The sequence below is a fragment of the Bufo bufo genome, chromosome 1, assembly GCF_905171765.1.
Source record: "Bufo bufo chromosome 1, aBufBuf1.1, whole genome shotgun sequence".
In the NCBI taxonomy this organism is placed as follows: domain Eukaryota; kingdom Metazoa; phylum Chordata; class Amphibia; order Anura; family Bufonidae; genus Bufo; species Bufo bufo.
In genome coordinates, this window is record NC_053389.1 from 665,723,308 (window position 1) to 665,750,361 (window position 27,054).

The 27,054-nt window shown below is 45.8% G+C and overlaps 1 protein-coding gene across 1 annotated transcript in view; it reads left to right on the forward strand.

Annotated features, from left to right (window-relative positions):
* Positions 1-27,054, forward strand: part of TRPM7 (transient receptor potential cation channel subfamily M member 7) — a 146,919-nt gene that overhangs the window by 85,694 nt on the left and 34,171 nt on the right. The window contains 15 exon segments of the mRNA XM_040415068.1: positions 1,358-1,585; positions 9,294-9,378; positions 14,101-14,164; positions 14,167-14,255; positions 15,784-15,834; positions 15,836-15,928; positions 19,316-19,451; positions 23,686-23,712; positions 23,715-23,998; positions 24,088-24,112; positions 24,115-24,164; positions 24,166-24,210; positions 24,212-24,263; positions 25,496-25,518; positions 25,520-25,623. Of these exon segments, the coding sequence (XP_040271002.1) occupies positions 1,358-1,585; positions 9,294-9,378; positions 14,101-14,164; positions 14,167-14,255; positions 15,784-15,834; positions 15,836-15,928; positions 19,316-19,451; positions 23,686-23,712; positions 23,715-23,998; positions 24,088-24,112; positions 24,115-24,164; positions 24,166-24,210; positions 24,212-24,263; positions 25,496-25,518; positions 25,520-25,623 (1,356 nt within the window).

The window sequence follows — 27,054 nt, forward strand, 5'->3', positions numbered from 1 at the left end:
GTGAGCTGCCGCACCGGGCATGTGTGAGCTGCCGCACCGGGCATGTGTGAGCTGCCGCACCGGGCCATGTGGCTGAGCTCCGCACCGGGCATGTGTGAGCAGCCGCACCGGGCATGTGTGAGCTGCCGCACCGGGCATGTGTGAGCTGCCGCACGGGCAGTGTTGAGCTGCCGCACCGGGCATGGTGTGAGCTGCCGCACCGGGCATGTTGTGAGCTGCCGCACCGGGCATGTGTGAGCTGCCGCACCGGGCATTGTGTGAGCTGCCGCACCGGGCATGTGTGAGGCTGCCAGCATCCGGGCATGTGTGAGCTGCCGCACACCGGTCATGTGTGAGCTGCCGCACCGGTCATGTGTGAGCTGCCGCACCGGTCATGTGTGAGCTGCCGCACCGGTCATGTGTGAGCTGCCGCACCGTCATGTGTGAATGCCGCACCGGTCTACAGCAAAATGGGAACCCTCAGTAATCACAGACTGGGCATCATTTTAAACTGGCTGAATCGCTTTATTCATATTACCACACTGAATCTAAATCCTTATTAGAGGACCTTTTGGTGAAATTGTATTATGTCAATTAACAGCTCTGCTTCTGTATTGTTGGTGCACCTAGAAGAATGGAAGCAGTTGTAACAGACACAGGTAGTAGTAATGGATCCCTATTGATGGATTTGTAGTACAATGGTTATCCAGGAAAAGATAAGGAGACTTATCCTCAGGATAGGTCATCATTATCATATCGGTGGTGGTCCGAGTCCCGGTATCCCCGCTGATCAGCTGTTTTAGGGAGCCGCCGTGCTCACTGGAGCTCTACATAATATAACTGCAGTGCTCATTCACTTCATTGGGGCTGAGCTGCAACTAGGCCATGTGACGTCATTGTTCATCTGTCATATGGCCCGGTTGCCCAGAGTGCTGGCTTCTTCTAATAGCCGATCAGCAGGGGTCCCAGGTGTCGGACCCCCACCGATCTGATATTGATAACCTATCGAGAAGATATTCAAATTTCTCATTTTTTATTTCTAGAAACCTATCAGAAATTTTCAATGCTGGAAATCTCGGAGACTCCCACAATTCCATAATGTGAGCTGCTAAATTGTTCACAGAACAGGCTTTGGCTCCTGACCGCAGCTGAGAGAAGCAGTCAGGAGTTCAAGCTGCCATGTGGCCAAACTAGCACTCTAGCAGCCAGCTATAAATGGTGTGATCTTAACATCAGATATTTCTTTAGTACTCATTTATTAATGTTGCTTATTCATGTACTTTGATCATGCAAGGTATTGTATAATTTTGTAAAACGTACCTATTTTAATAACTTTATAATTATTATTTTGATTGAATTATTAAAAACTATTTTGCAGTGAGTTTGGACAGCTGGCGGTAGACTTGCTAGATCAGTCATTCAAGCAGAATGAAACTATGGCAATGAAACTTCTCACATATGAACTGAAAAATTGGAGTAATTCCACCTGCCTAAAGCTTGCTGTATCTTCTCGACTTCGCAATTTTGTTGCACACACTTGTACTCAAATGCTGCTGTCCGACATGTGGATGGGAAGATTAAACATGAGAAAGAATTCTGGTATAAGGTGGTGTACACAAATATATTTACTTTTTAATATTTACTAACGAATTAATTGCATTACTTCATTTTTGCTTTCATTCCATTCATTGCAGTGCAGCATTGAGTGCCATGGTCTTTAGACAGACTTGGTCCATAAGTCATATCCCATTGCTAATTTGTTCTAGTTAGGGCTCATGCACACGGCGGTTGTGTGGCCGTATGGCGGATCCGCAATACATGAGCACCGGCCCGTGTGCAGTCCACATCCACGGATGCGGGTCAAATCACTTGAACAGAGTGCCTCTGTGGGGTTTCTGGCCGTGCCTCCGCACCGCAAAAAAAATAGAACATGTTCTATTTTTTTGCGGTGCGGACGGATCACGGACCCAATCAAGTTGAATGGGTCTGGATCCGTCCTGGCCGCCGCACGTATGTTGCCTGTGCATTGGGAACCCCAAATTGTGGTCCCCAATGCACCGAATGGCCGCACAATGGCTGTGTGCATGAGCCCTTAACCTTCTCTAAAGCCCACCGAGTGGTATTGAAACCCCTATGCTGTTACTGTTGGATTTTATTTATTTGTTTATTTATTTATTTTTCAATTAACCCCTCCTGCCCAGTGGCATACTATTACTATTGCTTCAAGTCACGGTGACCGTGCATGCTAAGGATCTGTACTCTCGCCATTGCTTGCTGGGTGCTGGCTATTGGCAGTGAGAGCTGGGTGCCAGTTGAATAACATGCTTGGGAAAGGAAAAAATTAGAAAGAAAGGGAGAGGAGTGTATGTAGTTATTTAAAAATATCTCCTTTATTTTACTTGTACCCCATCAGGGCCTCTGACAAAACTTTCACAGGTACCAGTGGTGGCCTAACAATGGGTTTTATGGGCAAGGCTTTAAAAAATTACCAGTAAAAAAAAAAAAAAAAAAGTCCCTTTTTCCACAGGAGTTTCATCCCACCTCCCGAGGACCAAGAAACAACTTAAAATCTCCAAATAAAAGACTCTCTCCTCTTACTTTAGTTATTGTTTTCTGGCCCCTCGGGACATGTGGAAGCTCTTTGCCAGAGTGGGTTGGCGTTTTCCCTAGTCTACTCAGTCTTCCATCTTTTCCAAGTTTCTGGGAGGTCTGAGCAGTGGAGTGGAGTGTTCCCTTTCTCTGTTCCTTGGTGTAAGAGCTTCTGAAACAGAAGGAGAGTTTTATCTATCCATAGTAATGTAAGAAAACTCATCACTAAAGAATGGAAAGATCCAGAAGAAAAAGACAGGGATCTCGAAGACCTTTAAATGCAAATATCCTTTTGCTAATGAGGACACGGAAGTATGGGGAAAAAACTTCAAAAGTTCATGCCCCTGTAGCATGCAGCCCACAAAAGTCTTTGCTACCATTTGTGGATATGGGGCTCTTAACCCCTTCACGCAACATCACGTACATGTACGTGGGGGAATGTGGTGCCTCACCGCATTCCACGTGCATGTACGTGATCGGCTTTCACTGTCAGCGCAGGGAGCGAAGCGCTGAAGCTCCAGTGAAGCCGGCGTGCTGGGGTTGCTAGGCAACCAGAGAAGCCGGCAGGAGCTGTATTGGAGCTCTGACCCGCCCGCGATCGGCTGTGATTGGTCCATTACTGCAGAGGGACCAATCACAGCGCATCGGGGCAGGTAAGGGGGTTAGGGAGGGACTATGTGCTTCTCCTTCTCTGATCGCCCCAATTCCTGTCAGGGAAGCGATCAGAGAAGAGAAAGTGTAAAAATCTTCCCGACCTATGACGAGTATACTCCTCATGGCGCACTGCTACTTAGGCGCGCCATGATGAGTATACACGTCATGGCATTAACTGTCACCATGTCTGCAGACATGGTGACAGCGCTGAGATCCCGGCTGTCACACACAGCCGGGCACCTTAGGTCAATGCCGAGGGGGGTCCTGTGACCCCCCCATGTCGGCGATCGCTGCAAACCGCAGGTCAATTCAGACCTGCGGTTTGTAGCGGTTTCTGATCGCCGCGGTCCCTGACCGCGGGGATCAGAAACTTACTATGCCCAAAATAAAGCTTTTTCACCCCCCCTGCACCCCTGAATGATGTTATGTGGGCGGGTGGTGCAGGGGGGTGTCGCAGGCGGTGGGGAGGTGCGGTAAGCTGCGGGAGGCGGGCGGTGCGGCAGGCGGGATCGCGATCCCCCGCCCGCCTCCCTTTCAATGATCGTTGGCTTCTAGTGGGGATACCAGGGTGCCAGCACATTGCTGGCACCCTGGTATAAACGGCTGACATCTGCGATGCGATGTCAGCCGTTTAAACCCTTTCCATACAGCGGTCCGTACGGACCGCTGTATGGAAAAGGTTAACAGCGCAGGGAGCTCTCTCCCTCTCTCATCGGGGGGCTGCTGTGCCTTTGCAGCCCCCGATGGGAGAGGGAGAGAGCCCCCAGAGAGCCCCCCTCAGCCCTGTACTTACCCTTCCCCGTCTGCGCAGTTCTGACCAGTACTGAGCAGACGGGGAAGGTTCCCATGGCAACAGGACGCCTCTCAGGCGTCCTGCTGTCCATGGTGCTGAACAGATCTGTGCTGAAAGCATAGATCTGTTCAGACAAGTGTAAAATACAGTACAGAACAATATATATTGTTCTGTACTGTATTATACAGACATCAGACCCACTGGATCTTCAAGAACCAAGTGGGTCTGGGTCAAAAAAAAAGTAAAAAAAAGTGAAAAAAGTAAAGTTACAAAAAAACACATTTATCACTGAATAAAAAATAAAATAAAAAAATACACTACACATATTAGGTATCGCCGCGTCCGTAACGACCTGATCTATAAAACGGTCATGTTACTTTCCCCGCACGGTGAACGCCATAAATATAAAAAAATAAAAACTATGAGGAAATTGAAATTTTGCCCACCTTACTTCCCAAAAAAGGTAATAAAAGTGATCAAAAAAGTCGCATGTACGCCAAAAAAGTACCAATCAAACCGTCACCTCATCCCGCAAAAATGAGCCCTTACATGAGACAATGGCCCAAAAAATAAAAAAACTATGGGTCTCAGACTATGGAGATACTAAAACATGATTTTTTTTTTGTTTCAAAAATATTATTGTGTAAAACCCTGATAAATTATAAAAGGTAGACATATTTAGGTATTGCCATGTCCGTAAGAACCTGATCTATAAAAATACCACATGACCTAACCCCTCAGGTGAACACTGTAAAAAAAATTTTTTTAAAAACGGTGTCAAAAAAGCTATTTTTTTGTTACCTTACATCACAAAAAGTGTAATAGCAAGCGATCAAAAAGTCATAGTGCACCCCAAAATAGTACCAATCTAACCGTCATCTCATCCCGCAAAAATGATACCCAACCTGAGACAATCGCCAAAAAACTGAAAAAACTATGGCTCTCAGACTATGGAGACACTAAAACATGTTTTTTTTTTGTGTCAAAAATGATATTATTGTGTAAAACCTAAATAAATAAAAAAGTATACATATTAGGTATCGTCACGTCCGTAAGAAACCTGCTCTATAAAAATAGCACATGATCTAACCTGTCAGATGAACGTTGTAAATATAAAAAATAAAAACAGTGCCAAAACAGCTATTTTTTGGCAAATTTCCATTTTAATTCATTTTTTCCCATAACAAAGCAAGGGTTAACAGCCAAACAAAACTCAATATTTATTGCCCTGATTCTTTAGTTTATAGAAATGCCCCATATGTGGTCGTAAACTGCTGTATGGCCACACGGCAGGGCGCAGAAGGAAAGGTGCGCCATATGGTTTTTGGAAGGCAGTTTTTGCTGGACTGGTTTTTTGACACCATGTCCCATTTGAAGCCCCCCCGATGCACCCCTAGAGTATAAACTCCAAAAAATGACCCCATTTTGGAAACTACACCCCTCAAGGTATTCAAAACTGATTTTACAAACTTTGTTAACCCTTTAAGTGTTCCACAAGAGTTAATGGCAAATGGAGATGAAATTTCTGAATTCTATTTTTGTTACTTTGCCTCACAAAAAAGTGTAATATAGAGCAACCAAAAATCATATGTTCCCTAAACTAGTACCAACAAAACTTCCACCGTATCCCGTAGTTTCCAAAATGGGGCCACTTTTTTGGAGTTTCTACTCTAGGGGTGCATCAGGGGCTTTAAATGGGACATGGTGTCCAAAAACAATCCAGCAAAATCTGCCTTCCAGAAACCATATGGCATTCCTTTCCTTCTGCACCCTGCCGCGTGCCCATACAGCAGTTTACGACCACATATGGGGGTGTTTCTGTAAACTACAGAATCAGGGCCATAAATAAAGAGTTTTGTTTGCTGTTAACCCTTGCTTTGTTACTGGAAAAAAAATATTAAAATGGAAAATCTGCCGAAAAAGTGAAATTTTGAAATTTAATCTCTATTTTCCATTTATTCTTGTGGAACACCTAAAGGGTTAACAGCGTTTGTAAAATCAGTTTTGAATACCTTGAGGGGTGTAGTTTCTTAGATGGCGTCACTTTTATGGAGTTTCTACTCTAGGGGTGCATCAGGGGGGCTTCAAATGGGACATGGTGTCAAAAAAAAACAGTCCAGCAAAACCTGCCTTCCAAAAACCGTATGGCATTCCTTTCCTTCTGCGCCCTGCCGTGTGCCCGTACAGCGGTTTACGACCACATATGGGGTGCTTCTGTAAACTACAGAATCAGGGCCATAAATAATGAGTTTTGTTTGGCTGTTAACCCTTGCTTTGTAACTGGAAAAAAAATATTAAATGGAAAATCTGCCAAAAATGTGAAATTTTGAAATTGTGTCTCTATTTTCCATTAAATCTTGTGCAACACCTAAAGGGTTAACAAAGTTTGTAAAATCAGTTTTGAATACCTTGAGGGGTGTCGTTTCTTAGATGGGGTCACTTTTATGGAGTTTTCTACTCTAGGGGTGCATCAGGGGGGCTTCAAATGGGACATGGTGTCAAAAAAACAGTCCAGCAAAATTAGCCCTCCAGAAACCAAACGGCGCACCTTTCACTCTACGCCCCGCTGTGTGGCCATACAGTAGTTTACGGCCACATATGGGGTGTTTCTGTGAACATCAGAGTCAGGGCAATAAAGATACAGTCTTGTTTGGCTGTTAACCCTTGCTTTGTTAGTGGAAAAAATGGGTTAAAATTGAAAATTAGGCAAAAAAATGAAATTCTCAAATTTCATCTCCATTTGCCAATAACTCTTGTGCAACACCTAAAGGGTTAACGACGTATGTAAAATCAGTTTTGAATACCTTGAGGGGTGTAGTTTCTTAGATGGGGTCACTTTTATGGAGTTTCTACTCTAGGGGTGCATCAGGGGCTTCAAATGGACATGGTGTAAATAAACCAGTCCATAAAAATCAGCCTTCAAAAACCAAACGGCGCACCTTTCACTCTACGCCCCGCTGTGTGGCCGTACAGTAGTTTACGGCCACATATTGGGTGTTTCTGTAAACGGCAGAGTCAGGGCAATAAAGATACAGTCTTGTTTGGCTGTTAACCCTTGCTTTGTTAGTGGAAAAAATGGGTTAAAATGAAAAATTAGACAAAAAAAATGAAATTCTCAAATTTCCTCCCCATTTGCCAATAACTCTTGTGCAACACCTAAAGGGTTAACAATGTATGCAAAATCAGTTTTGAATACCTTGAGGGGTGTAGTTTCTTAGATGGGGTCATTTTTGGGTGTTTCTATTATGTAAGCCTCGCAAAGTGACTTCAGACCTGAACTGGTCCCTAAAAATTGAGTTTTTGTAAATTTTCGGAAAAATTTCAAGATTTGCTTCTAAACTTCTAAGCCTTATAACATCCCCAAAAAATAAAATATCATTCCCAAAACAATTCAAGCATGAAGTAGACATATGGGGAATGTAAAGTCATCACAATTTTTTGGGGTATTACTATGTATTACAGAAGTAGAGAAACTGAAACTTTGAAATTTGCTAATTTTTCCAAATTTTTGGTAAATTAGGTATTTTTTTGTGCAAAAAAAATAATTTTTTTGACTTCATTTTACCAGTGTTATGAAGTACAATATGTGACGAAAAAACAATCTCAGAATGGCCTAGATAAGTCAAAGCGTTTTAAAGTTATTAGCACTTAAAGTGACACTGGTCAGATTTCCAAAAAATGGCCTGGTCCTTAGGTGAAAATGAGCCCGGTCCTGAAGGGGTTAAAGGATCCCATGGATAAAAAATGTAAAGGACTGCTGAAGCATGCATGAGGAACAGGTACGGCTATGTTCACACCAGCCATAGCAGCAACTTGCACGGCCAGATGACTCTCCCTGTGGTTAAATCAGTTGGAGGGATCATTTGGTCACAGGTATTTTTAGGAACAAAATCATATCGTCTCTTCCAATACTAAAGAGGGCCTATAACTTCTTGTAAGACTATCAGCTAGGTCTACTGCCCTATATAATGCTACTCGCAAGGCAGTATGGCTGAGGATAGGGCTGAAACGATTACTCGATTGAATTGAGTAATTTGACCCAAAAAATTCCTTGATGCAAATTTTGGCATCGATGATTCGTTTGTGTCATGTGACCACAGAGCGGGAGTGAAGTGCTTGCTATTATTCACCGCTCCGTGGTCACCCCGCCGGCCAGTACCGCGCTGCACTCGATCCTGACACAAGAAAGGTAAGTATTTTATTTCACAAGGCTCTGGGGACATAGCACTGAAGGGGTACAGCCTGGTGGCACTGAAGGGGGACAGCTGGCAATGGAGGCACTGGGGGAGGGGGACATGGCAATGGCTGGCATGGAGGGGCAGATGGCACTGGGGGAGGAGGGGGGACATGGAGGCACTGGAGGGGGACAGATGGCGGTGGGATGGCATGGAGGCACTGGGTGAGGGGACAGATGGCGGTGGATGGCATGGAGGCACTGGGTGAGGGGGACAGATGGCAATGGATGGCATGGAGGCACTGGGTGAGGGGGACAGATGGAAATGGATGGAATGGAGGCACTGGGGGAGGTGGGGACAGATGGCAATGGATGGAATGGAGGCACTGGGGGAGGGGGGGGACAGATGGCAATGGATGGAATGGAGGCACTGGGGGAGGGGGGGGACAGATGGCAATGGATGGAATGGAGGCACTGGGGGAGGAGGGGACAGATGGCAATGGATGGCATGGAGACACTGGGGGAGGGGGGAGATGGCAGTGGATGTCATGGAGACACTGGGGGAGTGGGGGACATGGCATGGAGGGGCTGATCTGATGGCACTGGGGGACATCACATGGCAATGGATGGCATGGAGGCACTGGGGGAGTGGGGACATGGCAATGGATGGCATGGAGGGGCTGATGGCACTGAAAGGGGGGGGGGGGACTGAACGGGAACGGAGCTGATGGCACTGGTGGATAGTGGAGCTGATGGCACTGGGGGGAACGGAGCTGATGGCACTGGGGGAACTGATGCACTTGGGCTGATCGCACGGGAGGGAACAAAGAGTGTTGGGGACTGATGGCAGGGCGTCTGAGTTTTTATAAAGGAAAACAGTCTATTAATTCATTTTTTTCTTATTAGAGTACTCTATTAATCGAAAAAATAATCGATAGAATACTCTATTTCTCAAGTAATCGTTTACTGCAGCCCTAGATGAGGACTAGGTCTGGTGATGTGGGTTCAAAAGTCTGTTATGTTAAATGGCCTGTGAGGGCAAGAGACTTTTCTGTTCTAGATGACATACTTGACAAGGCATCGGAATCCCATCTTGTTCATCAGAGAAGAGCCTTTTGTAACCAAGGGCATAAAACCGGCTCAGAAAAAAGCCAATCCTCGGGAAAAGTGGCACTTTTCTAAAAGGAAGGTAAAGGGTTTTCTCCAAAAGATGACAATGACGCCATAATCCCGGTTTATTTTACCATGCCTGGGAATCTAGCAACGCTTCCTGCTAGTTTTAAATACTGTTCAGTCAGGTTACTGCATAGAATTCTAGGCAAAGTCAAGTAGCATTGGAGTCAGAAATTTGTTTTACTTCAAAAACAAGTAATTGTTTCCATGTCCCCGGATCAACAGGAGCGGGGATATTACTCACCTCTGTTTCTCGTAAGGAAACCAAACCGGCCTTTTAGAGTGATTGTGAAGTTCAAATCTGCTGAATCTGGTCTGTTTCGTGGCGACTGTGGACTTATGTTCCCATTCAGAACAATTTCCAAAAATATTTGAGAATTGATTTTTTTCATGGGGGAAAATCTTCGCCAGGGTCTTGTGGTATCTTCATTTAAAGGGTATCCTGGTAGTGCCTTATTTGGATGACTCTTTTTTATTTTTTTATTTTTTAACTCTTTCTAGGATAATACAAATAGAAAAAGGCATGACTTTCTAATAGAGGCAGCTTTGAGTCAAACTCTTCTTCACATCCTGATAGTTATTCAGACTGCGTTATTCAAAGATTCCCTCAGCTGATCTAAAAACATTTTCAGTTTGGGTTGGTGAGCTTGTACCGCCCAGACTGCTCTTCAGAGAACCTGGAGTGGAGTCAGAGTTCATAAAATCTGAGAGCTGATAGAATCTGAAGCCTCTGGCCCTAAACTGCCATGTGAAAATTCCTTTTGGACAATGTGACCACTTTTGCCTACTTGAATCGGCATGGGGCATAAGAAGCATAAATGTTGTGGCAGTAGATGAATACATTTTTGCTTGGGGAGAGTCTATTTCAGGCGTCCACCTCGATGAAAAAAAAAAAAACCTGCTGATTTCCTCAGACTCTCAAAAAGGGAGAATGGACTCTAAAAAGGTACATTTCTACTATATCTCTCCCTGGAACAACCTCTTTGGGTAGACACCCTCTCTACATTGGCCCAGAGGCTTCTGTCTGTTCCCCCCCCCCCCCTATTCTCTCTGATTCCAAGAACCCTAAGGCTCCATTCACACGACTGTATAATGGGTCCACATCCGTTCTGCAAATTTCGGAACGTGTGCAGACCCATTCATTCTCTATGGGGACGGAATGGATGCGGAGAGCACACTATGTGCTCTCCACTTCCGCATTTCCGGAGCGTTCCCCCGAACTTCCGGTCCGCGTGTCCGAAATAAATAGAAAATGTCCTATTCTTGTCCGCAATTGCGGACAATAGGCAGTTCTATAGGGGTGCCGACAGGGTGTATTGCGGATCCGCAATGCACTACGGACGTCTGAATGGAGCCTTATGAAATTTGTGGAGGAAAGAGCTCCAGTAGTAATGATTGCTCCATTCTGGCCAAAGAGGTCCTGGTTTCCACTTCTACTGAGACTGTCTTTGGAGAATTCTGGATTCTGCCAACAGTTCCAGACCTTTGTATCTGGGACCAGTACATCATCCCAACGTCCCAAAACTTTCCGTGATGGCTTGGAAACTGAACGGCTCATGCTAAAGGGCTCTCTGATGGAGTAATTACTATCCTGTTGCAAAGCAGAAAGTCGAACTTCTAAAATGTATACCATGGCGTGGAATATTTTTTTGTCCTTTGCAAAAGAAGGATAGAGCAGAGTAATCCCCAGATGTTGTTCTGCATTTCTTACAAAAAGGACTTAATAACTGCCTAAAAACTAGTACCTTTTAAAGGTTCAAATTGCATCGCTTCGGTGGACATTTAGCTTTCAGAAATGGCTTTGGTTAAATGTTTTTGTTAAAGGGGCCATTACGCTTCCTCCAACTCCTTGCTCAGAGGTGCCTCCTTGAGGTTTAAATCTAGTGTGATCTATTCTTAGCCCAAAGTAGTAAAGTTTCAAACTTTTTATTGTCTGCAGAAAGTTTCTCATCCCTCCTTTTGTCAATCTCCTACATTGGAATAAGAACAGAAATTTCATAACCTGGATGTGCATAGGTGTCTCGTAGCTTACTTGGCAGCAACTATAAGAAATGTGGGAATTTAGACCATCTCCTTGTACAATACCAGGGTAAATATAAAGGATTAGATTTACCATTATCTTCTGTTACCAGGTGAAACAAGTTTTTCCTCCAGTGGCTCAAGAGCCATTTCTGCTTCTCTGGTGGAAAATGTTCCAGCTTCTGTGGAGCAGATTTGCTGAGCAGCAACCTGGGTGATTCCTATGACCTTCTTTAGACATTATAAATTAGGTGTGCTTACTAATCAGGACTAATCTTTTGGTCGCAAAGTCCTTTCTCTCGAAATAGATGCTTCAGCTGATCTTGTAAGACTATCAGCTAGGTCTACTTGTTGACATGGCCCTTCACAGCAGTGGCTTTAAGCTGCTGGTCCGCAGTCCTCAACGCTGCCTCCAATTGAGATATATGGGATGCAGTGAGGACGTGGCTGCCAGCGGGTTTTTGGCGAAATTTTGGCGTGGCTGTCCATGCCAGACTTCTGCTCAACAAGCCACCATGTGAATGTCCCCTTATGATGTTTTCTTAAGTTATGACTTGTTATTTGGTCTTTATTTTGTAAAAGGGTTTCTACCACCACATTTTGACCTAATTAGCTGTCAGACACTAGCGATCTGCTAGTGTCTGCTCTACCTAACCATGCTATTGTAATTCCTTTCTGTGCAGCGGTTACCCTCAAAAAACGAAGTTTTATTAATATGCTAATGAGCCTCTAGGTGCTATGGGGGCGTCTTTTCAGCACCTAGAGGCTCCGTCCACTCACTATTTCTGCCGCCCAGCGCGCTGCAGTCCGCCCCTCTGCTCTAGATTGACAGACTACTTCTCTGCATCTCCGCCGAATTCTCGCGCCTGCGCCGTGTGCTTCTGTATTCGGCGCAGGCGCAGTGACTGTCTCCCTGCGCCGGCATCTTCACTGCGCCTGCGCAGGGAGCAGTCCAACAGTCACTGCACCGAATACAGAAGCACACGGTGCAGGCGCGAGTAGGCTGTCAATCTAGAGGAGAGGGGTGGGGCTGGAGCGCGCTGGGCGGCGGAAATAGTGAGTGGACGGAGCCTCTAGGTGCTGAAAAGACACCCCCATAGCACCTAGAGGCTCATTAGCATACCAATAAAACTACGTTTTTTAGGGTAACCGCTGCAGAGAAAGGGATTACAATAGCATGGTTAGGTAGAGCAGACACTAGCAGATCGCTAGTGTCTGACAGCTAATTAGGTCAAAATGTGGTGGTAGAAACCCTTTAATGTAAATAGTTATATGTTGAGCATCTCTTGGTCTTATGTCACTATTATTAGCTTCACATGTGCGGTAACACATGCATGCAGCCTAGTAATGAGCATTACTAGAGCCATCGGCACTGATAACGATAGCTTAATATGAGTAGTAATCATGTTCACACGCAGGACCTCTGACCTGCGTGCCGGAACTGCGCTGGGAATATGGCCTCTGATGGAAGATTTTGTCATCAGCGGTCTTCATTCATTTAGACAGAGGACTGACAGGTAAACTAGCACATGCGCAGTTCGTTCCCGTGTAAGTGAATGGCAACCACTAATGAATGGAACCCTTCATCAGTGGCCATGTTCCCAGCTCGGCGCCTGCATGCAGGTCAGGGTTAATTTGTGTAAACATGAATTATTCACATTAAACTTAGATATCCGTGTGGATGCTCTATTACCAGCGCATGTGCAGCTACTAATATAAACTGGCCAACCCCTTTAAAGTGCAGGGGGAGAAAAAAATACCTGCTTAAAGGGAACCCGTCACCAGGATTTTGTGTATAGAGCTGAGGACATGGGCTGCTAGATGGCCGCTAGCACATCCGCAATACCCAGTTCCCATAGCTCTGTGTGCTTTTTATTGTGTAAAAAAACGATTTTATATATATGTAAATGAGGCTACTAACGTTTTCCAGAGCCCAGCCACGACCACTGTGAAGGAGCCCAGCACCACCCCGCATCCTCAGAATCTCCTCCTTGCTCCCCGACGTCACAAAGCTAGAGCGCCGTAATCTCGCAATGCGCGAGCTAGCGCATGCACAGTATCTGCAAAGTGTTCCTTCCCTCAGGGAACGAACAGCGTTTCGGAGGATGCGGGCCAGTGCTGGGCTCCTTCGCAGTGGGCGTGACTGGGCTCAGAGTCAGGATGCTGGACTCCTCTCTGAAGTATGGAGGAGACAGGACTCATTTATGGGCAATTTGCAGATCTATAAAATCGTTTTTTTGACACAATAAAAGCACACAGAGCTATGGGGACTTGGTATTGTGGATGTGCTAGCGGCGATGTCCTCAGCTCTATACCCAAAAACCAGGTGACAGGTTCCCTTTAAGCCCCATTCACGCAACCATATTTTTCGTTTGTATTTGCATTCGGATGTCCGTTCCTTAGTCCTGCAAAAAAGACACGGGAGTCACACGGCCGCTATCCGTATTTTTTGTGGGTGCGCATTTTGTGAACCGCAAAATACATACTGTCATGTGATGTCAACTGATGTGTTAATTGTAGCTTTTTATTTCTATTTTTTATTATTATTTTTATATATAAAAAGCCTGATCTAGTCAATGTTGTCAGTCCTCTGCTTTATAAGCTTAGTATGCTTCTATTGCACTGTGTGATTATTAATATAACCATGGGCAAACAATGTTCACTTTAATAATTAAGTCATTTTGACTTTTTTTATTTTATTTTTTTTACCAAATTTTAGGTGATTCTGAGTATTTTGGTCCCTCCTACTATTCTCATGCTTGAATATAAAACAAAGGCAGAAATGTCCATATACCACAATCTCAGGATGCCCATCAAATGGCAATGGATGACAGCGAAAATAACTTTCAGAATCTACCGGAAAATATTCCAATGGTATGTATGAGGCTTTAAAATTCTTGCTGCATTGCCTATACGTAGTAGGTGGTTGCCAGTATATTTCACACTTGTGTAGATGTGTCTGTCCGGTTGTGGACTGTCATTGAAATCGCTGTGGATGTTGATCCAAAGGACTCTTCCTTCACCCACAGATTTGGTTTGGTACTTTTTGCTGATGAATAAATGCCTTTAAATATCATGGTTTTTTCGTGGTGTTTTATCGTTGACGTTTTTTTTGTTCATACATTTTATGCATTTTAAATAAATTTTTGCAGGTGTTTTTATTTTCCCTGCAGAGAAGGGTATGGGAAAACTGCTGAATAAAACGACCATAGCATGTTTCAATTAAAAAAGTGTCATTAGCCCAAAAATAAGGCACCCTAATTGGAAAAAAGGCTGCTGTCAAAAGAAACACATTTGTACTGCGTTTCTAAATTCCCATAGACTTAAACTGTAACGCACCATGTGTAGACCCACCTGGTAAACCGATTTGATTTGTCACTTCTAAGGGTGTCGCCTGGCCTCCTGGACTTCACCTATTAAGCCACATGCATACGGCCGTTGTGCGGCTGTTCCGTGCATTGGGGACCGCAATTGCAGTCCCCAATGCACGGGCAACATCCGTGCAGCAGGCCGGATCCATTCAACTTGAATGGATCCGTGGTCTGTCCGCTCCGCAAAAAAAATTCATATTTATTTGCGGTGCGGAACAACGGAAAGAAACACCACGGAAGCACTCAGTAGTGCTTCCGGTGTTCCATTCCGCATCTCTGGAATTTGCGGACCCATTCAAGTGAATGAGTCCGCATCCGTGATGCGGGGTGCACACGGCCATGGACTGCCGACCCGTTGTTTGCATGAGGCCTTAAGCTGTGTGGGATAGATGACAGCGATGTTGGGGCAGGCAGAGTTCATTCAATCCGTAAATGGGCAGAAGGTCAGGGCAAGGATGCACATGGTTAGTACGGAAGTGATGCAGGAGTCGGGCAGTACAGTGTCAATTCAGTAAATGGGCATAAGTGGGGCACAGAAGGTCAGCACAACACAGTGGCGCACTTTCACGGGTCTAGAAAAGCTGACTCCTTATTGCCCATACCATAGGTAACGGCAACCCACAAATAACCCACAGAATGCAGCGATTGGCAAGTAACCAATTAGGCCATACACACTCTGATCTTTAAGAGCATAGGAGAGCAGAGTAGGAACTAACTGGCAGGGAACAGAGTTGGCCCTTAGGACCAGTCTCTGGCAGCTGTACCTGCTGAGCTGGAGCAGAAAGATGCTAGTGGGGGCCACCGAAAAAAGTGTTGTTGGAAGGCTGAATATTGCAGGAGCCATGCAGAATTACAGTATGTACTGCTGCAATACAGTAGCCATGTCGTGTTTTGTTTAAAAAAATAAAAATAAACCGAAAAAAAAAAAGCTATTGGTTGCAATGTTTTGCATGTTTGAAACCAAAGACAAAGGACGGTTTACATTTTTATTACAATACGGATTTAGTGTATAAACTATTTTTCATCTTCAGAATGTCTTTAAGGAAGTTCAGGCTTTCGACCATACAGATGTGAAGACTGAAATTGGAGACTCAAACAAAAACCCGCCGGCTTCCCATTACCCAGAAATTCTATGCATTCTATCATGCGCCAATCGTGAAATTTTGGTTTAACACGGTAAGTATTTTTTACTTCCTAGTATATTTATCATCTCTTTCCATATGCAAACGATGACCTCTGGCATGAACGGTTTTGCTAGAAATTTCCGATGCTGCACTCATACGTGGTAAATGAGTGAATGGGAGCTCTGAACCCAGACTACCCCTTTAAATACTTGATATCCAGTTGGCTTCAGGATTTTGCCATGCAAGTTTTGAACCTTTTCCGTATAGCACTTAGCCTGATGCTCTGTATGGGTGGCTCCTGGTTCCCATTTTCACGCGTGCTCCCACGCACAGGCTGACTCCAGTAGACATGAAGGCTTCACTGTTTTCTTCTTTATTTTCTGAATTAGTGGATTTTTAGTGTTTTTTAGGCTGCTTTCCTCGGAAGCACAACAATGCATTTCTCCTTGGGAATATGAGATTTCCTTTGCACAATCTGGTATTGTCTAAAGGGGCTCTCTCGTCCCTTATGCATCTCGTTGCACTGGATCGGGTTGTTCTGCAGACTAAAGAGTAACTTACTGTGCTGCTAAATAGATGAACTGACCTCTCGGAGAACTAAAGCGAGCCTTTGACCAAAGTAGGTTGCAGGATACCTTACAAACGGGATAGTACAAATGAGTAAAACCCGTATCGTGGCTGTCAGTCCATGTATACACAATGTTGAGGTGCAGAGAAATATTACTGTCTTAGGCCTCCTGCTCACGACCGTATGGCTTTTTCAGTGTTTTGCGGTCCGTTTTCACGGATCCGTTCTGTTTTTTGTTTCCGTTGTGTTTCCGTTTCTGTTCCGTTTTTCCGTATGGCATATACAGTATACAGTAATTGCATAGATAAAATTGGGCTGGGCATAACATTTTCAACAGATGGTTCCGCAAAACACGGAACGGAAACGGAAGACATACGGATGCATTTCCGTATGTGTTCCTTTTTTTGCGGACCCATTGACTTGAATGGAACCACGGAACGTGATTTGCGGGCAATAATAGGACATGTTCTATCTTTAAACGGAACAGAAAAACGGAAATACGGAAACGGAATGTACTCTGTATGCATTCCGGTTTTTTTTGCGGAACCATTGAAATGGTTCCTTATACGGAACGCAAAAAACCGGCCAGTAAACGGGGAGAAAAAACGGTCGTGTGCAGGAGGCCTTACTGTGGCCCCTTTATGTTTAGGGAGGGAACACTCTGGAGTATCATGGGGGACATTTATGAATTATGTAATTTGTGCCAAAAAATACTAACTATTCAAATCAGAAGTGGGGATTTGTTTCACCTTTTGTATCAAAAGGCGCCGGTCACATTTTAAAATGTGACTTTTTTTTTTTTAAATATAAACTTGATTATTCGCCTATTTCTCTCGATTTACAACATTTTACCTCCAATAGCACTAAAATGTGACTCTTTAAGGCAGAAATGCACTCTTTCAGCCAACCCTACCAGACCGCACTTGAAACTTTTGAAGCATATCAGACTCGGGACATTTTTGTTGCATGTCAATTTACTGACAACCTTGTTTAGCTCCTTTTTTAGAAGATGGAAATAAATGCTTCCTGTATTAATACTTACCTGTCCCTTGTTCCCACCACAAGTTTTTCTTTTCATAAATGCGACTTTTTACACACAACACCATAAGTGGGCTTGATAGCCACGCCCACTTTAACATTTAGAACTTATTTCTGGTGATGCATTCTTTATGGTGAAAATTCTGGAGAAAACAGTTGATATACAGTATTTGGCGCAAATCAAAATGCCATTCTTTGCTTAGTAAATGTCCCCCAATGTGTTTTATCTCTCTCGCGCTCTTTCGCTCGCGCTCTCTCTTTCTCTCGCTCGCGCTCTCTCTCGTTCTTTCTTTCTCTCGCGCTCTCTCTCTTGCTCTCGCTCTTTCTCGCTCTCGCTTGCGCTCTTTCTCGCTCTCGCTTGCGCACGCTCTCGCTTGCGCTCTTTCACGCTCTCGCTTGCGCTCTTTCACGCTCTCGCTTGCGCTCTTTCACGCTCTCGCTTGCGCTCTTTCACGCTTGCGCTCTTTCTCGCTCTCGCTTGCGCTCTTTCTCGCTTGCGCTCTTTCTCGCTCTCGCTTGCGCTCTTTCTCGCTCTCGCTTGCGCTCTTTCTCGCTCTCGCTTGCGCTCTCTTTCTCGCTCTCGCTTGCGCTCTCGCTCTCTTTCTCGCTTGCGCTCTCGCTCTCTTTCTCGCTTGCGCTCTCTCTTTCTCTCTCTCGCTTGCGCTCTTTCTCGCTTGCGCTCTCTTTCTCGCTTGCGCTCTCTCTTTCTCGCTTGCGCTCTCTCTTTCTCGCTTGCGCGCTCTCTTTCTCGCTTGCGCTCTCTCTTCTCGCTTGCGCTCTCTCTTTCTCGCTTGCGCTCTCTCTTTCTCGCTTGCGCTCTCTCTTCTCGCTTGCGCTCTCTCTTTCTCGCTTGCGCTCTCTTTCTCGCTTGCGCTCTCTCTTTCTCGCTCTCTCTTTCTCGCTTGCGCTCTCTCTTTCTCGCTCTCGCTTGCGCTCTTTCTCGCTTGCGCTCTTTCTCGCTCTCGCTTGCGCTCTCTCTTTCTCGCTCTCTCTTTCTCGCTTGCGCTCTCTCTTTCTCGCTCTCAGCTTGCGCTCTCTTTCTCGCTCTCGCTTGCGCTCTCTTTCTCGCTCGCGCTTGCGCTCTCTCTTTCTCGCTCGCGCTTGCGCTCTCTCTTTCTCGCTCACGCTTGCGCTCTCTCTTTCTCGCTCGCGCTTGCGCTCTCTTTCTCGCTCGCGCTTGCGCTCTCTCTTTCTCGCTCGCGCTTGCGCTCTCTCTTTCTCGCTCGCGCTTGCTCTCTCTCTTTCTCGCTCGCGCTTGCTCTCTCTCTTTCTCGCTCGCGCTTGCGCTCTCTTTCTCGCTCGCGCTTGCGCTCTCTTTCTCGCTCGCGCTTGCGCTCTCTTTCTCGCTCGCGCTCTCTTTCTCGCTCGCGCTTGCGCTCTCTTTCTCGCTCGCGCTTGCGCTCTCTTTCTCGCTCGCGCTTGCGCTCTCTTTCTCGCTCGCGCTTGCGCTCTCTTTCTCGCTCGCGCTCTTTCTCGCTCGCTCGCGCTCTCTCTTTCTCGCTCGCGCTTGCGCTCTCTCTTTCTCGCTCGCGCTCTCTGTTCTATATCCTAGCACTGTTGTATGCCACTGTGCTTGAGAGGCCCTGTTAAACAGGCCCAAAACATTGCATGGAAGAAGTCTTTATTTCACTGAATACTTGTCGGGCTGCCTCCTCTTTGGATCTCCAGAATAATTCGGTTTTACCTGTAGTAATGCCTGGCAGGGTTCCTGTACACGGTGCGTGCAGATTACAGGGCTGCACCTTACTTGCCATTTGAAACCATGTGACATCCTAACAACGTTGTTGGAATTTATCTCTATTATTAACAGTCATTATTTCTTTTCTCTTTCAGCTGTTCTATTTGGCATTTCTCATGCTTTTCACATTTGTGGTTCTTGTGAAGCTGGAGCCATTGCCTTCTGCCCAAGAGTGGATTGTCATTGCCTACATTTTTACCTCAGCGATTGAAAAAATACGAGCGGTTGTTTGTGTTTTATTATTATTATTATTATTTTTTATGAATGTGTAGTAGGTAGGGATGAGCAAATCGACTTCGGAGGAAACATCCGAAGTCGATTCGCATAATACTTTGTTTGAATACTGTACGGAGCGAGCGCTCCGTACAGTATTAGAATGTATTGGCTCCTGTGAGCCCAAGTTATTACTTCGCCAAGTCTCGTGAGACTTTGCATAATAAGTTCATAAATCAATTTCTACTGTAAAAAAAACATTTCTCGCCCATTCCATTGGGGTACACAGACCATGGGTATAGCTTAGGCCACCACTAGGAGGAGACACTATGCAAATAAGAAAAAACAGCTCCTCCTCCACTGGCTATACCCCCATGCTCCAACATGAGGACCTCAGTTTTAGCTTAGTGTCGGATAAGGAGGTGACACTCCTGCTCTTGCAGGGTTGTCCCTGTAGTTTTGTTCTTCTCCTGTTAGTTTTTTTCTCACCAGAGGACGCAGGGTCGCATGGTGCGTCCCTGGTCTCTCAGTTTAGCGAGCGCCGGGGTCGAATGGACGTCCCCGGCTACCTCCCTTTCCCCCCAGAAGATAAGTGGAACCGGGCTCGACCTGCAGCTCCGGTGGCCTACCAGATCCAGGGTCACCTACTCCCGCCCTCTATCCAGATCACTGCCACTCCTTGTGCCAGATGACTGAGGAGGTGTACCCTGCTGGTCTGGAACAGAGGGTGAAGACTGCAGGACGCAGATAAGTACTTACGACTCTCCTGCAAACCCAGGGCCTTCTGGTTGAGATGAAGGAGGGATTCCTTCTAGGGGCAGTGGCTGTTCGCAGCACCATGCTAGGCGCCGTTTTTGTTCCCCCGTTGTATTCGATGGGCTTGTTAACCCCTGCATCTCTGGCGGTGGACGCCGTTTTCGGAGCTGGGGTCTCCCTTTTTTCATATTTCCCGTGCGATCTGTGATGCGACTGGGGGGCAGAGCCTATCGCATCTGCTCCGGCGCTTCCGCTTTGCCTTAGCGCTTCTCCACTTGGCTGTTCCTCCAGCTTCTCACAAGCCACGGTAGGACAGGTGTAGCGTTCTGCAAACGGTAGGAGACCCTGACTCCGGGATTGTCGCCATCATGCCAATACCTGGGGCCCCCCAAAAATCTAAGGCGGCAACTCAGGCCCCACTGGGATCTTGTAAGGTCTGCTGCTTGCCGCTATCGGTCACAGGCTCCTGTGACTCTTGCCTTGCCTCGGGACAGGATCTTCCTCCTCCTTAGCCAGCCAGCCAGCCCAGTCCCTCTTCCGCCCCTTCGGAGCCCGCGGAGCCTTCCTGGGCCTCTGCCATATCTAGGGTGGCCGCGGACTTGGCCCAAGTCTCGCACGCCGCCATGGCCTTTATGGATCGCATGGCGGCCACGGATCCTGTGGTTAGCACCGCTCCACCTCCCGGTGCCCCCCACAGAGGACGCTCGACCGTTAAGAGGCAGCGTACGCAGCAGCATCCGTCCTCGGATGACTCTGCTTCTCCCCCTCGCCTGGAGTCGTGTTCGGTCTCTCCCCCTCGCAGGGGCTACAGGTCTGAAGGGGAAAGATCCGGCTCGGACGAGGACACTGAGCTGGAACCCTCGCCTAAGCTCTCCACCATGGTGGCAGACTTGGTCACGGCGGTCCGTGACACCTTTGACATCCAGGGGGAACCACCTTCCACTAGTAGCCAGGAATTCCCCCTTTTCCATTCCAGGAAACCAGAGGCAGTCACATTCCCCATTCATGGCGAGTTCGCCAAGGTCCTTTCTAAGGCCTAGGAGCGCCCTAATCACAGTTTTTCTGCCACAAGGCGCATGGATACACTTTATCCTTTCCCGGCAGATAACGTGCAGCAGTAGTCTTCCCCTCCTAAGGTCGACCTGCCGGTGGCCAGATTGGCTAAGAACACGGCAATACCGGTCCTGGACGGGTCCTCCCTACAGGACTCTGTGGACAGGCGTTTGGACTCTTTCCAAAGCCATCTTCACTCTGGCGGGCACAGGCCTGCGTTTTTGGTGTGGTTGCAGCGCCACCATCAGGATCTCTTTGCGAGAAGATAAGCGTTTTTCCCCTTCGTTTCTCCGTTCCGGTGGTCCTCTCCTTTCTCCAGTCGGGCCTTGAGATGGGCATGTCCCTGAGCTCTTTGAAGGGTCAGGTCTCCGCTCTGGCCATTTTCTTTCAGCGGTCTCTGGCTCTGCTCGGTCCGGTGATGACCTTCCTGCAGGGGGTGGCGCATTCTGTCCCTCCGTATGTCCCTCCCCTGCCCCCCTGGGATCTGAACCTGGTTCTGTCTGCCCTCCAGGCAGCTCCTTTTGAGCCCCTGAGGGAAATTTCCCTGAGTCTTCTCACCTGGAAGGTGGTCTTTTTTGGTGGCCATCACCTCTATTAGGAGGGTATAGGACTCCCTTTTTGTCGTTCCCGAGGGGCCTCGTAAGGGTCTGGCGGCCTCCAAGGTCACTGTGGCTCGGTGGATTCGGTCGGCTATTGCCATGGCCTATCGGTCCCGGGGTAAGGTTCCCCCAGCGGGGGTTACCGCGCACTCCACCAGGGCGATGGGGGCCTCCTGGGCTAGGCGCAATCGAGCCTCTACATCTCAGCTTTGTAAGGCAGCCACCTGGTCATCCTTACATACCTTTACAAAGTTCTACCAGCTGCACTCTGTGGCTTTGGCTGATGCTGCCCTCGGGCGCAAGGGTATTGCAGGCTGTGGTTCCTGTTTAACCGTTGGACGTTTCCCTGGTGGTGCTGGTCTTCCCACCCCATGGACTGCTCTAGGGCTTCCCATGGCCTGTGTCCCCCAATGGAATGGGCGAGAAAGGAGATTTTTTGTGAAACTCACCTGTAAAATCTTTTTCTCGTCTTTTACATTGGGGTACACAGCTCCCACCCATTCTTGTCTGTTGCAGGAGGGGTTGGTTCAATTCTATTGGGACCTTATGGTTAACGGCCCGATGGCGGTATTCCTTGGTTCTGTTTTTCTTTGTTTAATATTTTGTTTTTGGTCTCCTTCTCCTACTGCTTTTGCACGCACAGAGGTCCTCCTGTTGGAGCAATGGGGTATAGCCAGTGGAGGAGGAGCTGTTTTTTTCTTATTTGCATAGTGTCTCCTCCTAGTAGTGGCCTAAGCTATACCCATGGTCTGTGTCCCCCAATGGAAAAGACGAGAAAAAGATTTTACAGGTGAGTTTCACAAAAAATCTCCTTTTCCTGAACTCTGGTTTGGTTCCAAGTGGTATCTTGGAACTGAACCAGAGTTCGGGAAATGTTTTTTTTAATTTAGAAATCGATTTATGAACTTATTATGCAAAGTCTCATGAGACTTCGCAAAGTAATAACTTTAGCTCATCGGAGGCAATATATTCTAATACTGTACGGAGCGCTCGCTCTATACAGTATTCAAACGAAGTATTATGCAAATTGACTTCGGATGTTTCATCCAAATTCTATTCGCTCATCCCTAGTAGTAGGGTCCCAAATAAAAAAAAAAGCAATCAATTTTACAAGAAAATACTACTGTACAAATGTTTGTTTAGATACATAAGTTACTAGAAATATATTGTGAAAATCCAGCTTTTTCAGACACAATAGTACAAATACCCCCCACAATGCCCGGGCCCTCCCTATAGACAATAATTTCCTGGTGCCCAGCACCTGTCTCTCCGGATCCCTGCACGGCCATCGCTGCATCTCCCCATCGAGCGGATCAAAACATCTGGCGACGGGGGGAAAGCAGTCAATATAAGGCTGCCACGGTGACCATCCTCCCTAGCATCGCGGGTGATGCTAGGGAGGCTGGTCACAGTCACAGCCTGCTATTGGTTGCCTCTCTGTTTTCATCCGCGCAATGGAGAGTTGCAGCGGCGGCCGTGCTGGTATGAGAAGAGACGCTGGTGCCGGGGATTGGGGTAAGTACAACCTCTGTGAGGGGCCTGGGTACTTGGGCGGGCATTATTAGATCTTGATAATAATAATTATTTTTATAGTTTCTTTTACTTGATCCATATATTTACTTGGAGATATGGTTTACTGTATATTTTTTTGTTCACTATCCAGTTATAACTATTCTCGTATACGCAGTATTGTTGCTGTGAAGCTTCACATGGTAACTTGCATGTTGAAGAGTCAGTGAACTGGTAAGGTGGCAACCACTTAACAACTGTAATGGCGGTTATATTGGTTGTCATTTAGATTTTTCTAAAAACATCTTTTGTAATTAAAGGTTTTTTTATTGCAGATTTTATGTCTGAAGCTGGGAAAATTAATCAAAGATAAAGGTGTGGTTTGGGGACTATTTTAATATCACAGATACAATTGCTATCATTACGTTCTTCATCGGATGCGGGTTGAGACTTGGAGCATATAACTATACCTCGGAAACCCCAACAGACAATAACGGAGGAGACGCCAATGATGCTTTTGATGATCCTGTTTTTCTTGCTGGAAGACTGACGTATTGTCTGAATATCATTTTCTGGTATGTCAGATTACTGGATTTTCTGGCTGTCAATCAACAAGCAGGACCATATGTAATGATGATTGGCAAAATGGTACGTCTTTAGTGTGGCACAAGTCAATGGCGTTTCTACGGTTATCATGAAGTTATACCTGCTGCTCTTTTATTTTTATTTATCAACAGGTTGCGAATATGTTCTACATAGTCGTCTTATGGCCGTCGTACACTTGAGTTATGGTGTTCCAAGACAGGCAATTCTATTATCCGCATGAAGAACCAAGTTGGACCCTTGCTAGGAATATAGTTTTTTCAGCCTTATTGGATGATGTTTGGTGAAGTGTATGCTTATGAAATTGATGGTAAAATATGCTATTTTGTGTATAAGATTTAATTATCCTTATTAGATATTGATGAAGGTTTATAGAAACTAGTGCAGGGAAAAGTGGAGCAACCAAAGTCTAGATCGCGTTTTTCCGAGGCTCGTTAAAAAAATGAAAGCTGATTGGTTATGATCGGCAACTGCTCCACTTTGCACTTATTTTATGTGTTTTTTTAAAGCCAAGTATATTATAAGAGCAGGAGGCCATTGTCTAAACCTTATCACATTATAACTAATAATTTGCGCGGCTAAGTGTTGTCCACTGTCCCCTCACTGTATCAGTGCACAACTGGGCAAAATCACAAGGTAAAACACTACAAAAATGCAGCAACAACCCAACAAAAAAGCTTTAAAAGGGGTTCTGCACTTTGTTTTAACTGATGATCTATCCTCTGGATAGATCATCAGCTTCTGATCAGCGGGGGTCCGACACCCGGGACCCCCGCCGATCAGCTGCTTGAGAAGGCAGCGGCGCCCAGCAGCGCCGCGGCCTTCTTACTGTTTACCGCAGGCCGAGTGACGTCACGACTAGTATCAACTAGCTGCGCGGGGCTAAGCTCTGTTCACTTGAATGGAGCTTAGCCGCGCCCACGCTAGTTGATACTGTCGTGACGGTCGGTGGGCCGGCGGTAAACAGTGAGAAGGCCGCGGCGCTGCTGCCTTCTCAAACAGCTGATCGTCAGGGGTCCCGGGTGTCTGACCCCCGCCGATCAGAAGCTTATGTTCTATCCAGAGAATAGATAATCAGTTAAAACAAAGTGCAGAACCCCTTTAATTGTGGCCATATTTTAGTCATACGAGGGGATATCCCAAGGAAAGTATTTGTCACCTATCAAAAGGATACATCTGATCGCAGCCGATTCAGAGAGTGGACAGTCCCTTTGCCCCTCTCCGAATGGAGCGTTAATGCCCATGTTGGTTCACCACTTTTTCGCTTGTGTGGGAGTAATGTAGATAGCGCTCCATCAGTCTGATAGAAGTGAATGGGACTAACGTGTGCACTGACGCTCCAGGAACTTCGAAGCCCTTAGTTCTCAGGATCTCTGGGGGGTCCCAGCAATCACACCCCCACTTTTCCTAAAGCTGCTACAGTGAAATTTTATTTATTTATTTTTTCCATATTATTTATCTGGTATTTACAAAGGGAATACTTTCTATGTGTCTAAAGTAGTGGGGGAAATATTATAAATATATTTTGTTCTTTTTATATAGTTTGTGCCGAAAACTCTGAGGTGAAAAGAACTATGTGCTGCTGGAACATGGCTGACTCCATTTCTTCAAGCTGTCTACCTCTTCATGCAATATATCATAATGGTGAATCTTCTCATAGCATTTTTTAAGTAAGTCATTTGTGCTTATGTATTTAATGCTGAATGCTAATAATATGCTATATAACGACATATCGGGTCCCTCTCCAGTAACATTTTTCAGGAAAAATTCTCTTGCCATGGAGCCTAGTGCAACAGCAAAATGTAAAAAGTTCATAATTTCACCAAACTGCATATGTTTTGAAATCTTGTTGCAATTTGAAGGGGTCTGGTTAGCTATTTCTACCCATCAACACTGTATTGAAGATAGGGTGATCAGTTTAAACATGCCTATGTTAAAGGGATTGTCCAGCTTTTGCTAAGTGATGATGTATCCTCAGGATAAGCCATTACCAGTTGATTGGTGCTCTGTGACGCTCTGCACCCCTGCGGATTGGATGCAGACCAAAACCAAGGTCATTTGCATGACCCATAAAGTTATAGTCCGCGGTAGCCCGAATCCAGAACGGCATTCTTAGATAACCCGAACTTTGTACGCCGAACTTGAAACACAAGTTCACTCATCCCTAGTAATGACTGCACAAATATTATTTAGATAAAATCTTTGGTCCTGATTTATCATGCCTTCAATTCCAGAATTCTGAATTCAAAAAGTTGCAAAATGGGGCTTTTGCAACCTTTTGCGCTGATTTGCTCACTTACTCCAGTTTAGACATAGGGGTGGGAAGTGGGTGTGGTTACATATGTTATTGAGTTTCAAAAGGGAACCAGTCATCAAGTTTAGCTGCCCATACTAACGACAGAATAAAGTAGAGACAGGTGAGTTGATTTCAGCGGTCTGATTTTTTAAAAGTTAAAAGTAAGTGGTTGCCGAGAACCAACATCACAATCATTGCAGACTAGACCTGGAATAGAGTCCCGGCCACCTGAGAAGAGTCCTGGTTATTCATGAATTCCTGCTCTCCTGCCTGATGGACTGACAGACTTCTACCTAGTTTTCTCCTTTCTGTCTAGGAGAGAACTGCCAACCATCAGCAGACGGATGAGAGAGCAGGAGATTAGGAATAACCCAGGACTCTTTTCAGGTAGATGTGACTCTCTTCCAGGCCTGGACTGCAATGATTATGATGATGGATCTCGGCAACCTCTTACTTTTAGCTCATGAGTGACCACACCGCTGACATCAGCATTTCTGTCACTATTTTATGCTGCTCTGTCAGGTCAGCATAAAGTTGATGACAGGTTCCCTTTAAAATGTGCCCAAAAAAAGTCTCAATCTCACTTCAGTAGGAGGGTGAAGTAGGAAAACTGCTGCAGCTTTTCTAGACAAGTGTTAGGTTTAAGGATGAGACTAATTTATCAAACATTCAAACATTGGACATTATGATAAATGGTGGCATAAAGTATGCCAATGCAGACTCAAGCAAAACTGACTTCAGATATTCCCTCCTATAGAATTGAAGGACGGTGTCTCTTTTTTATTTTTATTATTATTAATATTAT